This window comes from Chlorocebus sabaeus, chromosome 28 (assembly GCF_047675955.1).
Source record: "Chlorocebus sabaeus isolate Y175 chromosome 28, mChlSab1.0.hap1, whole genome shotgun sequence".
NCBI classification, from domain to species: domain Eukaryota; kingdom Metazoa; phylum Chordata; class Mammalia; order Primates; family Cercopithecidae; genus Chlorocebus; species Chlorocebus sabaeus.
Window position 1 is genome coordinate 19,194,591 of NC_132931.1, and position 13,028 is coordinate 19,207,618.

The window sequence follows — 13,028 nt, forward strand, 5'->3', positions numbered from 1 at the left end:
CTGCACACGCACTGCACATGGCTGCACACGCACTGCACACGGCTGCACACATGCTGCACACGGCTGCACATGCACTGCACACGGCTACACACACACTGCACACAGCTGCACACACGCTGCACACGGCTGCACATGCTGCACACGGCTGCACACACACTGCACATGGCTGCACACATGCTGCACACGGCTGCACACGCACTGCACATGGCTACACACACACTGCACACGGCTGCACACACTGCACATGGCTGCACACGCTGCACACATGCTGCACATGGCTGCAGATGCACTGCACATGGCTGCACACACACTGCACATGGCTGCACACACGCTGCACATGCGCTGCACATGGCTGCACACGCACTGCACACGCTGCACACACGCTGCACATGGCTGCACACGCACTGCACACGGCTGCACATGGCTGCACACGCTGCACACACGCTGCACACGGCTGCACACGCACTGCACACGGCTGCACACGTGCTGCACATGGCTGCACATGCACTGCACACGGCTGTACACACGCTGCACACGGCTGCACACTCCTGCTTGCAGCAGCCCTAGGGCTCCATGTCCCCTCCAGGTCCACTCCAGGCTGGCTCCCCTCCTCAAAAGCCCCAAAGCTACCCGACAGCCTGAGACTCTCTCTGCTCACCTCCCTTCCTCCCTGAGGGCCCAGCTGGTCCCTCCCATGCTCAGCCTGAGGTGGGGAGGCATCCTGGGTGTGGGAAAAGCCCTCCCCTCTCCTGTCAGAGCCTGGAATGCACTGACCAGTGCCCGCCTAATCCTCGCTGTATGCCCCACAGGGTGGTAGAGCCGGCGGGGGCCGGGGTGGGCTGGGGGACAGGCCCTGCAGCACCAGGTGGTCAGACGGGACCCCAGAAGCCAGGGCAGGGGTTGGCAGGCAAGCCTCCCTTCCCAGGCCTGCCCTTGGCCGGATGGGAGGATCCGAGTCCCTGGAGAGACCGGTGATCTCGGAGGAAGAGCCAGGCCGGGGTCCCTGCCTGGACCTTGCCATCCCTGTGAGAAAGGAGTGGCTGCTTTCCTGGATCCTGAAGGCGTGAAGTGGGTGAGAGTCAGGTAGGAAAGGGCTTGGGGAAGCAGGGACAGGTGACCCCATCTCTCTTGTGCCTGCACGGAGAACTAGTTGGAAGGGAGAGGCCCGAGGTGGAGGGAGATACGGGCTGGGAAGGGCCTAGAGACCTTGTCAAGTCACCCCGGGGATAGGGCCCCGGTGCTCCCCGCCCCCAGTCCCCCCGCCGCGCTCTCTGCTCCCAGCCGCCCATCTATATCCCCAGGCTCCCCGTGCCCTCCCGCAGTGGCCGGAAGCAGATGGCAGTGCAGGTGGGTGAGACCCTGGACCTGCAGAAGGAGAGCGGGGCAGGGCTGGGGGCTCCCTGAGCCACCCGTGCTCTCTCTGCACAGAGCTGGGGCTGTGGGTTCTGGCCTCTCATCAGACCTCGGGGCTGAGAGGGTGTCGGGGTGAAGGTCCCCCCAGAGCTGGCCTGCTGGGCAGGCATGTCCCTCCCGCCCCAGCCCCGGTCACCCTGTCATGAAGACACCAGAGGAACAGAGGCTTAGCCTATGTCTGGCACCGGGCTGAGGGCAGGCTGGGTGGGCAGGGACCTTCCTGGACAGATGGAATACATGGGGTGGGGATGGGGGTGGGAGGGAGGAGGCTGCAGCCCTGTGAGGCTGGTCCCCCTGTCTCTTCCACTCAGTTTGAAGCCTGCTGTGCAGGGGGCCTGGCCCCCAGCTGGAACCTGCTCGTCCAGGGACATGCTGACTCTGGAGAGGACAGGCCAGCGGCACTGCCCTCCCCTCCCTGGGCCTTGGACTCAGTGGCCGGGCCCAGCCGTTTGCAGCTCTTGACCCGCACCACGTCCACCCCAAGTTCGAGATTCACTTCCTGTCGGAGACAGGGGACATCGCCTTCCACGTCAAGCCCCAGTTCTCCAGCGCCACCATGGTGGGCAGTGCCTTCCAGGGTGGCCGCTGGGGCCTGGTGGAGCTGTCTAGCATCTTCCCGCTGGCCCTGGGGGAGCCCTTTGAGGTGACAGGGGCCTGGGTGTGGCCTGGGCCTGGCAGCGGAGGCCCGTGAGGGAACAGGGAGCCAGTGGGCAGAGGGTTCACAGTGGACGCTCACAGGTCAGGGGGCCAGGGCAGGGTCTGGGTGGGCCTCCCTGGCCTCAGTTTCCCTACGTGTGCGGTGGGTGCCCACCACCCTGGCTACCAGTCACCCCATCTTGGGAGAAAGGAGGGGACTTCGGACTGGGGGCTCCAAGCCAAGGAACCCCGGGGCCTACCAGGCTGTGCTGGGGGTCAGCACTGAGGTCACTGGCCCCGGCCTGCCCAGATAGAGGTCAGCTCGGACTCGGAGCATTTCCACGTCTACGCCCAGGAGCACAAGGTGCTGCAGTCCCCACACCACCAGAGGCCGCTGGGCACCATCACCAGGGTGCGCGTGCTGAGTGACCACCTCTGGTCCAGGTGGAGGAGCTGGCCAAGAGGGGCCTGAGCTGGGGGTAAGGTCCCTGCCTCCAACCCACGCCCCTGCCCATTCCCGCCACACACGGCCCACCCTAGCAGGGACTTTGCTTCTCACCCTGATCCGGGGACCCTCCTCCGCCTGGGGAGGAGCTGTCTACCTGGTGTCCCACCCTGCTCCTCTCCCTGCCAGCCCTGCACATCTGGCCACCAGAGCAGGTCCACAGTCCACCTCCCGCCCTGGTCTGTGCAGAGGCAGAACGGGAGCTAAGAGCCTGCCTTGGATGTTTGCAGGGACCGGGGCTACTGAGCGGCACTTACAGCCCCAGGAGCCAGACTTGGCTTGTCCCATGTCCAGGGCACCCGGATCCCCACCCTGGGGCAGCTGGGCAAGGGAGTCTGTGGTCCTGTGTGCTCCCACCAACTCCACTTTCAATAAATTCTGAGAAGGCTGCAGGTGCTCGGCTGCTGGGGGGTGGCGGGGGGAGGCTGAGGTGGGGCCGGCGCTACGACCCTGGAAGCTGGGGGCTGGGGGCCCCTGAGACCAACACCCCAGGGATGACCCAACCCCCTCACTTTGTCCCCAGGACGCTGATGTTCTCACGTAGGGCTGGGATGGTCTGGGGAGGGGTGTCGGATGGCATCCGATGTGGGGAGGACGCCTGCCGTGGGCCAGAAGCTCCCAGCGGGGCCCAGGGGACAGAAAGGCAGGGGCAGGTGCAGCCTGGGCCGGTCTCCACACAGAACCACCGGGCTTAGGCTCTTGCCATGGCTCAGCCCTGGTGGGGAGAGTCAGCCCTGGGGGACTCATGTCCTGCCTGGTCCAAACCATCTCCTCGGAGGCCCCAAGGCTTCCTTCTCCCCCTACTTCCTGCAGGGGCCTTTCCCGTTTCTCCTAGCCCACCTGGAGGGAGACGTGCGCCTGTCCCAGCAGTCTCCTGTGTGTGTGGTGGCGAGAGCCAGGCTGGTGTGTGGTGGGGGCAGGAAGCCCCCGGAGGCCTCATACGGGAACATGAGCACTGTGGGGAGAGTCGCCCAGGCCTGTCCCTCCTGGCTGCGTGACCATCCACAAATCCCCCCAACCAGCCTCAGGTTCCACATCTACACAGTGGCAGTTGTGGCTCCTGCCACAAGGTCTGCAAAGGGCTCAGCCTTCCGAAGACCGAGCCCAAGAGCACCTGGGGTGGGAGGGTGACTTCAGGGGTTCACACAATGAGATTTCCTGTGAGTTTTCATAATTGCACGTTAATTCCACTACAATTACCAACACCAGGCGTCTCTTCACCTCTATCTCTACCTATATATCATTGATATCTATCATCTATCATGTATATATCATCTATATCCTTCATGATCTTCATCTTCATCAGTCATCCATCTATCTATCTATCTATTCATCTATCTAACCACCTACCAATCTATCGATTATTTATCCACATGAAACTAGTGACATCACAGCTTAGGATGAAACTCAACAGGTATTTAACCTTAAGTGAGTTATTTAAACGAAAGTATTAGGCCAGGTGCACGCCTGTAATCCCAGCACTTTGGGAGGCCACAGTGAGGGGATCCCTTGAGACTCCAGCAGTTGGAGACCAGCTTGGAGAACACAGCAAGTCCCCATCTCTACAAAAAATACAATTGGCCAGTTGTAGTGGCTCATGCCTATAATCCCAGCACTCTGGGAGGCTGGGTCGGGGGGGCCTCCCAGAAACCCTGTCTCTACAAAAAATTTTTAAATATTTTGTAGAGACAGGGTTTCACCATGTTGGCCAGGCTGGTCTCAAACTCCTAACCTCAGGTGATCTGCCTGCCTCGGCCTCCCGAAGTGCTGGGATTACAGGCATGAGCCACCGCACCCGGCCTGGCACTTGTTATAATGCTACTGTATAATTCCCAAACGTCTTGCCTCCTCGGGTTTTACAAATGGGGAAACCGAGGCTGGGGTGGGGGCAGGAAGTCAGCAGAAGGGTGGGGTCCGGAGAGAGGAGGGCCCAGCAATCCCTACTGCCCTCCAGCTCTGGGGAGGCATCTGAGGGCAGACCATGGCGCCCCCACTCCAGGTGACACAATGGCGGCCCAGTCTCCAGCTGTGCGGCTTCCTTCCTGTCTCCACTCACTTCCCCGCCTGCATCCACGGCCCAGCTGGCAGGAGCCCCTTCCTGCCGTCTCTTCGCCTCTTCGGGAGGCCTGGCCTTTGTGTCCACTGGGAGGGGCTGGGGACAACGGGGAGACGTGCACTGACAAGTCCCGGCCATGGGTGGGACTGGAGCGTGGGGAAGTGGGGACCCACACAGCAGGGCCTGGATCTGTGGTCAGGCCTGCCTGCTTCTGGTCCTGGGGGCTCTCAGCCTGTCAGGGAAGATGTCCAGCTTGGCCTGCCAGGCCCTTGCCTTGAGACCCAAGCTGCCTGCTCACCCTCTCTGGGCCTCAGTTTCCCTGCAAATAAAAGGCTCCCTCCCTGCAAAACTCTGCCTCCCTGATAGCCATGCAAGGGGAGAGTGTGCCAAAGTGGGAGATGACAGGCTCTTTTCTTATTGTGGGGTGGCTGAGGCTGGGGACGACCCGGGGACCAGGCCTGCACTTTCTCCCAAGAATTTGGCAAGGTGTGGAGTGAGCGCAAGGCTCATTTTACAGATGCACAAACAGGCTCGGGGAGATGGAGTGACTCACTCAGGGTTGCTCAGCAAGCGAGAGTTGGAGCTGGCCCTTCTCTCCACTCCAGTTTGCAAACCAGACCACAGGGGCCCCAGACCCTGAAGCAATGTTGATCCTCAGTCTCCCCATCCATAAAATGGGGTGCAGGGAGCTATGGTCTCCGTGCGTCCTGCTGCAGGAGCTGCTGCCCTCCCTATCACACCTTCTATGGCTCCCACCACCCTCAGCACAAAGCTCAGCTTCCTGTCTGATCTGGCCTCAGCCCAGCGCTGCAGCCCCAGTGGTCCATTCCCATACCTGCCCCTTCAGCTCAGAAGACACCTCCTCTGGGAAGCCTTCCCTGACCTCCTGCTGGGCTCTCGCAGCCTGGCTTTCATTGAGGCCCTGCCCTCCCATCATACTGCCTCATCTGAATGCGAGGGACCCCGTCTTACCCCAGCCCCCAGACTGGCCCAGAGCACATTCCACTTGAACTCTTTTTAGGACAGGCAGCTCACTACCTCCCCAGAGCAGCCCATTGCCCTGCTGACTAGAAGCAAATGCCAGAGCTGACTTAAATCTGCTCCTCCCCTGTGCCACGGCAGAGGCTCCTTAGAAGGTGCCCACACACTCCTTGATGCCTCCAGAGACCCAAAGCCATCAGCAGGGTGTTGTTTCCTGCTCAAGTGGCTGCGGGAGGTCGAGCAGGGCAGCCCCTGGCCCCAGCGCGCTGAACCACATCTCTGGGAGAACGTGTCTCCCCCTCAGTTCTCTGTCTGGAGTTGGGGTGAGATTCAGGCAGATTCCCTGGACAGGGCCTGTCCGGAGAAACACAGCTGCCCGGGTAAGGAGGCTGCAGCCCCTGGAGGGTCAGGTGCACAGGCCTCCTACCACCACCTGCTGGCCAAAGGCTCTAGGCTCTCTGCAGGGTCAAGGAGTGACTCAAATGCCCACAGGGCCAGGAGGGCAAATGTGCCGAAGTGAGACAGGTGGGCACAGGGCAATAGGGGTTGGTGGGGTCTGTGCCCAACAGAAACACACACTGCTCCCACCTCCACCCCGCCCAGCTCCTTCCAACCATGCACAGGGACCTGTGGACCCAGAGCAGGCAGATCTTCTGAATTTAAAACATCTGAGGTTCAAGTGCTGTCTGCTGTCTCTGTTTTGAAACACCAGCTACTACAGGGAGACTTAAAGAAGGTATCGGCCGCAAGCAAAACTGCCTCCAGGGGCGCCTGGCCTGAAACCTCTGCTTGCTTTCTTTTCTCCTTCTCTCCCCTCCCCTCCCTTCACTTCCCTTTTTTCCTTCCTTCTTTCCTTCCTTCCTTCTCTTTCCTTCCTTCCTTCCTTCCTTCCTTCCTTCCTTCCTTCCTTCCTTCCTTCCTTCCTTCCTTTTCTTCTTTCTTTCTTCTCTCTTTCTCTCTCTCTCTCTCTTTTCTTTCTTTCCTTCTTTCTTTTTGAAACAGAGTCTTGCTCTGTCACCCAGGCTGGAGTGCAATGGCGCAATCTCAGCTCACTGCAACTTCTGCCTCCCAGGTTCAAGTGATTCTCCCGCCTCAGCCTCCTGAGTAGCTGGGATTACAGGCGCGCACCACCATGCCAGCCTAATTTTTGTCTTTTTATTAGAGACGGGGTCTCACTATGTTGGCCAGGCTGGTCTCATACTCCTGACCTCAGGTGATCCACCTGCCTCAGCCTCCCAAAGTGCTGGGATTACAAGCATGAGCCACCGTGCCCGGCTAATTTTTGTTTTTAGTAGAGATGGGATTTTACTATGTTGCCCAGGCGGGTCTTGAGCTCCTGGGCTCAAGTGACCCGCCCTCCTCAGCCTCCCAAAGCGCTGGGATTGCGGGCATGAGCCACCGCGCCCGGCCGAAACCTCTGCTTTAAAACCAACTTCTCCTCTTTTCTGGCCTCTGCTCTGTTCCTCCCTCTCCACCAGGACAGAGGTTGGTGGTCTCTCCAGGGTGACCCCTCCCTATGTGAGCCCTCTCAGCGCCCCAAGAGGAACAGACCGGCCAGCAGAGGGCACTCCCGACATGGCCTCAACCCAATGCCAGGCTGCAAAACCTCATTCGCAGCATGGGGCAGGTGGACCCGCATTCCTGGACCCACAGGTTTGGTTTCCACAAGAGGACAGCCTGGGCCTGAGTCCAGGGGCTGAGAGGAGGAGAACCAGGGAGGGGACCTGGGCCCAGCCTGTCCCGTTTGCTGCACAGCCCAGGGCCCGGCTCCGAGCTGAATGGAGGGAGAAGAAACCTTACATGGACCTGAGTGAATCACAGGCTCAGTTTCCCCTTCCGTAAGATGGGTGGCTGGGAGGAGGGGCACATACAGGGCCGGGCAAGTGCAGTAGGATACGATCCACGTGGGTCTGCCTGCCTCCATCCCCACCGAGGAAGTGAGTGGTCCGCCAGCCCCGGGATGTCTCAGCCTGGCCTGGTGCAGCCGCCAGTGCCTCCCATCCCCCCGCCGCAGCTGGGACTCCTGTGCCTCGCTCACCTGCTTCCTGCAGGTTCAGTGACAGCTGTCCTGCCCCCCTCTGTGGCCAGTGTCAGTGCAGGGGCTACGGGCATTTTCCTGCAGCTCAGCCAGCCTGGGCTCCTGGGAGGCCGACATGGGCTCAGCACCACCCAGGCAGGGCTGGGGATCCGCCAGGGCCATATGTGTAGGGGGTGACCATGAAGCCCCAGGGTGCTGAGAGCAGAGGACGGGGCCAGATGAGGTGCATGCGCCTGTAATCCCAGCACCTTGGGAGGCCGAGGTGTGAGGATCGCTTGAGGTCGGGAGTTCAAGACCAGCCTGGCCAACATGGTGAAACCCTGTCTCTACTAAAAATACAAAAAATTAGCCATGGTGGTGCGCGTCTGTAATCCCAGCTACTCGGGAGGCTGAGGCAGGAGATTCGCTTGAACCTAGGAGGCGGAGGTTGCAGTGAGCCCAGACTGTGTCACTGTACTCCAGCCTGGGTGACAGAGCGAGACTCCATCTCAAAAAACAACAACAAGCAACAACAAAAAGGCAAGGGCAGAACAAAGTCAAGACCCATCTGTTAGACGTGCAGATGCTTGACTACCGACTGACCGCTTCTGGAAGGATTTGGAAAGCCTGGCTTCAGGGGCTGCCTCTGAACAGGGGACGGAGAGCTGGGGGGTGCTGTGGTAGGCCAGGGTGCACTTTTAAAATCTGGATTCAAACATTTTCCCCAACATTTATTGTGAAAATTTTCAAACACATAGAAAAGTTGAAATAGGCCAGCTGCAGTGGCTCACACCTGTAATCCCAGCACTTTGGGAGGCCGAGGTGGGAGGATTGCTTGAGCCTAGGCATTCAAGACCAACCTGGGCAACATGGGGAGACCCTGTCTCTACAAAAAAATTTAAAAATTAGCTGGACATGGTGGCATGTGCCTGTAGTTCCAACTACTTGGGAGGCTGAGGCGGGAGGACAAAAGCAGCAGTGAGCTGTTACTGCCCTGCGGCACTCCAGCCTGGATGACAGAGCAAGACCCTGTCTCAAAAGAAAAGAAAAGTTGAAATATTTTTCAGCCAGCACTCGTGTACCCATCGCCTGGATTCAACATGAATCCAGGTTTTACTCCAGTTACTCCACATGTTACCTACCTATCTTGGGTTTCAGTACATTTCTTTTTTTTTCTTTTTTTTTTTGAGACGGCGTCTCGCTTTGTCACCCAGGCTGGAATGCAGTGGCACGATCTCGGCTCACTGCAAGCTCCGCCTCCCGGGTTCACGCCACTCTCCTGCCTCAGCCTCCTGAGACAGTTACGTAGTAACTGAGACTACAGGTGCCCGCCACCTCGCCCGGCTAGTTTTTTTTGTATTTTTTAGTAGGGACGGGGTTTCACTGGGTTAGCCAGGATGGTCTCGATCTCCTGACCTCGTGATCCGCCCGCCTCGGCCTCCCAAAGTGCTGGGATTACAGGCGTGAGCCACCGCGCCCGGCCTTTTTTTGTTTGTTTGTTTTTCTTTTTTGAGAGAGTTTTGCTCTTGTCACCCAGGCTAGAGTTCAGTGACACAATCTCAGCTCACTGCACCTCTGCCTCCTGGGTTCAAGCGATTCTCCCACCTTAGCCTCCCAAGTAGCTGGGATTATGGGCGCCCGCCACCAAGTCCAGTTGATTTTTTTTTAAATTTTATTTTTTTATTTTTAGTAGAGACAGGTTTTTTTGTTTTTTTTTTTTTTTGTATTTTTAGTAGAGACGGGGTTTCACCGTGTTAGCCAGGATGGTCTCGATCTCCTGACCTTGTGATCCGCCCATCTCGGCCTCCCAAAGTGCTGGGATTACAGAGACAGGTTTTCACCATGTTGGTCAGGCTGGTCTCAAACTCCTGACCTCAGGTGATCTGCCTGCCTCGGCCTCCCAAATTGCTGGGATTACAGGTATGAGCCAATATTCATTGCATTTTTCCATGTGTACTTACAACACTTGGAAACTTTGTTACATTATAGGCTCTTTTAAGAAATCATAAGAAAAGAAAAAGAAATCATCAGAGTTCCGTTTGGGATGATGAAAAGTTTTGGTAATACGGGTGATGGTTGCACAATACTGTGAACGCAGTCAATGCCACTTAATTGTACCCTTAAAAATGGTTACAGTGGCAAATTGTTTGTTACATGTGTTATTTTCTTTTTTGTAGAGAGAGTCTTATTCTGTTGCCCAGGCTGGAGTGCCGTGGCTCAGTCATAGCTCACTGCAGACTTAAATTCCTGGGCTTAAGTGATCCTCCTGCCTCAGCCTTCCAAAGTGCTGGGATTACAGGCATGAACCACTCTATTCAGCCTGTCATGTGTATTTTACCACACACACACAAGAAAATTTAGGCCAGCCATAGTGGTTCACGCCTGTACTCCCAGCACTCAGGGAGGCAGATGTGGGAGGATCGCTTGAGCCCAGGAGTTCAAGACCAGCCGGGGCAACATAGTGAGACCCCATTCTCCACAAAAAGGAAAAAAAAAAATAGCAATACAGCCATGTCCAAAACGATGGAATTTTACCTTTAATGAATGAATTGCATGGTATGTGAATTGCATCTCAAAAAATCTGTTTGTCTTTTTTTCTTAAACATCATAGGCAGTGGTGGCCAGGAGTTCTCACTGCTCGAGAAATGGCCTCAGAGCTGGAGATGTTCTCTCAGGTGCAGTGGTGGACGTGTGACTCCATGCATTTTTCAAAACCCATGCAAGTCCACAGCACAAAGAATGAACTTCGCTGTATGCAAATTTTTTCAAATGAGCCAGGATGTCAGGGGAACCCAGGATGGAACGCGGCCTGTACAACGGACTCTAATTGAATTACAAATGTGTGACATCACTCAGGGAAAGGGAGTGGGGGAGAGGCTGTTCTCAATGATTTTGGACAACACTGTTTTGTCTAGATCCTGAGGCTCAGGACAAAACCAACTGTGTACAAACACTGGACTCTAGTTAGTAGGTTTGGTTCTCCCAGGGGTACATCTTAGCAATTCGGAAACAAGGAACACTGGGATTGAACAAATAAGTAAGTTGTGCCTCATGGGAGCCAGGCTTCTCCCGGTCACAGCAAGAAGTGAAAAATCAGCACGGATAAACCCATGGGGCTGGGAAGGCTACGTCTCCATGCACAAGAGAGGACACTGGACCCTCAACTTACACCAGCGGTCCCCAGCCTTTTTAGCACCCGGGACTGGTTTCGTGGAAGACAATTTTTCCACTGACCAGAGGGTAGGGGATGGTTTGGGGATGATTCAAGCACATCACATTCATTGTGTGTTTTATTTCTATTATTATTATTATTAGCTGAAATGGAGTCTCTCTGTGTCACCCGGGCTGGAGTGCAGTGGCCCGGTCTCAGCTCACTGCAACCTCTGCCCCCCGGGTTCAAATGATTCTCCCGCTTCAGCCTCCCAAGTAGCTGGGATTACAGGCACCCACCACCACGTCCAGCTAATTTTTTTGTATTTTTAGTAGAGACAGGGTTTTACCATGTTGGCCAGTCTGGTCTCGAACTCCTGACCTCAAATGATCCACCTGCCTTGGCTTCCCAAAGTGCTGGGATTACAGGTGTGAGCCACTGCACCAGGCCTCTAATATTATTTGAAATGGAGTCTTGCTCTGTTGCCCAGGCTGGAGTGCAGTGGTGCAATCTCAGCTCGCTACAACCTCCACCTACCAGGTTCAAGTGATTCTCCTGCCTCAGACTCCTGAGTAGCTAGGAATTACAGGCACACACCACGCCCGGCTAATTTTTGTATTTTTAGTAGAGATGGGGTTTCGCCATGTTGGCCAGGCTGGTCTTAAACTCATGAGCTCAAGTGATCCTTCTGCCTTGGCCTCCCAAAGTGCTGGGATTATAGGCAAGAGCCACTGTGCCTGGCCGAGATAAATTAGACTTCATCAAAATTAAAAACTTTTGTGCATCAAAGGATACTATCAACCAAGTGAAAAGGCAAGCCACTGAATGGGAGAAAATATATGCAAATCATATATCTGATATGGGACTAATATACAGAATATATAAAGAATACCTATAACTCAACAGCAACAACAAAAACAACAATCCATGCCTATAATCCCAGCACTTCGGAGGCTGAGGCAAGAGGATCACTTGAGGCCAGGAGTTTGAGACCAGCCTGGCCAACATGGTAAAATCCTGTCTCTACTAAACATACGAAAATGAGTCGGGTGCGGTGGCAGGTGCCTGTAGTCCCAGCTACTCCATGGGGCTGAGGCAGAAGAATTGCTTCAATCTGGGAGATGGAGGTTGCAGTGAGCTGAGATCACGCCACTGCACTCCAGCCTGGGCAGCAAAGCTAGATTCTGTCTCAAACAAACAAACAACAACAACAACAACAACAAAAAAAAACAGTGGACAAAAGTCTGGATGTGGTGGCTCATGCCTGTAATCCAAGCTCTTTGGGAGGCTGAGGCAGACAGATGACTTGATGTCAGGAGTTCAAGACCAACCTGGCCAACATGGTGAAACCCCATCTCTACTAAAAATACAAAAATGAGCCAGGCATGATGGCATGTGCCTGTAAGTCCCAGCTACTCATGAGGCTAAGGTGAGAAGATCGCTTGTGGCCAGGAGTTAAAGACCGGCCTGAGAAACAGTGAGACCCCACCCCCCCCATTTTAAAAAAAAAAAAAAAAAGGTTAAAATAGCAAATCTTCTATTGTGTAGATTTTACCCTAAAATAAAAGCAGCCAATACAGATTGGAATGATACTTGTGCCATGTAGGATCCTGGATTCTTTTATTCTTTCTTCAATTTTTTTTTTTTTTTTTTTTTTTTTTGAGACAGAGTCTCACTTTGTCGTCCAGGCTGCAATGCAGTGGCCGGATCTCAGCTCACTGCAAGCTCCGCCTCCAGGGTTCACACCATTCTCCTGCCTCAGCCTCCCGAGTAGCTGGGACTACAGGCACCCACCACCACGCCCGGCTAATTTTTGTATTTTTAGTAGAGACGGGGTTTCACCGTGTTAACCAGGATGGTCTTGATCTCCTGACCTCGTGATCCGCCTGCCTTGGCCTCCCGAAGTGCTGGGATTACAGATATGAGCCACTGTGCCCCGCCTTTTTAATTTTTTTTGCAACAGGGTCTCCCTGTGTCCCCCAGGCTGGAGTGCAGTGGCTCAATAACTCACTGCAGCCTTGACCTCCTGGGCTTAAGCGATCCTCCCATCTCAGCCTCCCAAGTAGCTGGGACTACAGGCATGTGCCACCACACTCAGTAAACATTTTCTTTTTTTATAGATGAGGGGGTATCACTATGTTGCCCAGACTGGTCTTGAACTCCCAAGCTCCATTGATTCTTCTGCCTTAGCCCCCAAAGCGCTGGGATTACAGGCATGAGCCACCTTGCCCAGTCCCATTTTAACCATTTCTAAAGTATACAGTTAGTT

At 55.5% G+C, this 13,028-nt stretch overlaps 1 protein-coding gene across 1 annotated transcript; it reads left to right on the forward strand.

Annotated features, from left to right (window-relative positions):
* The first annotated feature begins 941 nt into the window (after window positions 1–941).
* GRIFIN (galectin-related inter-fiber protein) lies at window positions 942–2,532 on the forward strand. The gene is given in 6 exon segments (XM_073012623.1): window positions 942–1,025; window positions 1,282–1,347; window positions 1,725–1,808; window positions 1,898–2,056; window positions 2,360–2,480; window positions 2,483–2,532. Coding segments are annotated over 6 exon segments (564 nt in total).
* The last annotated feature ends 10,496 nt before the right edge of the window (window positions 2,533–13,028 follow it).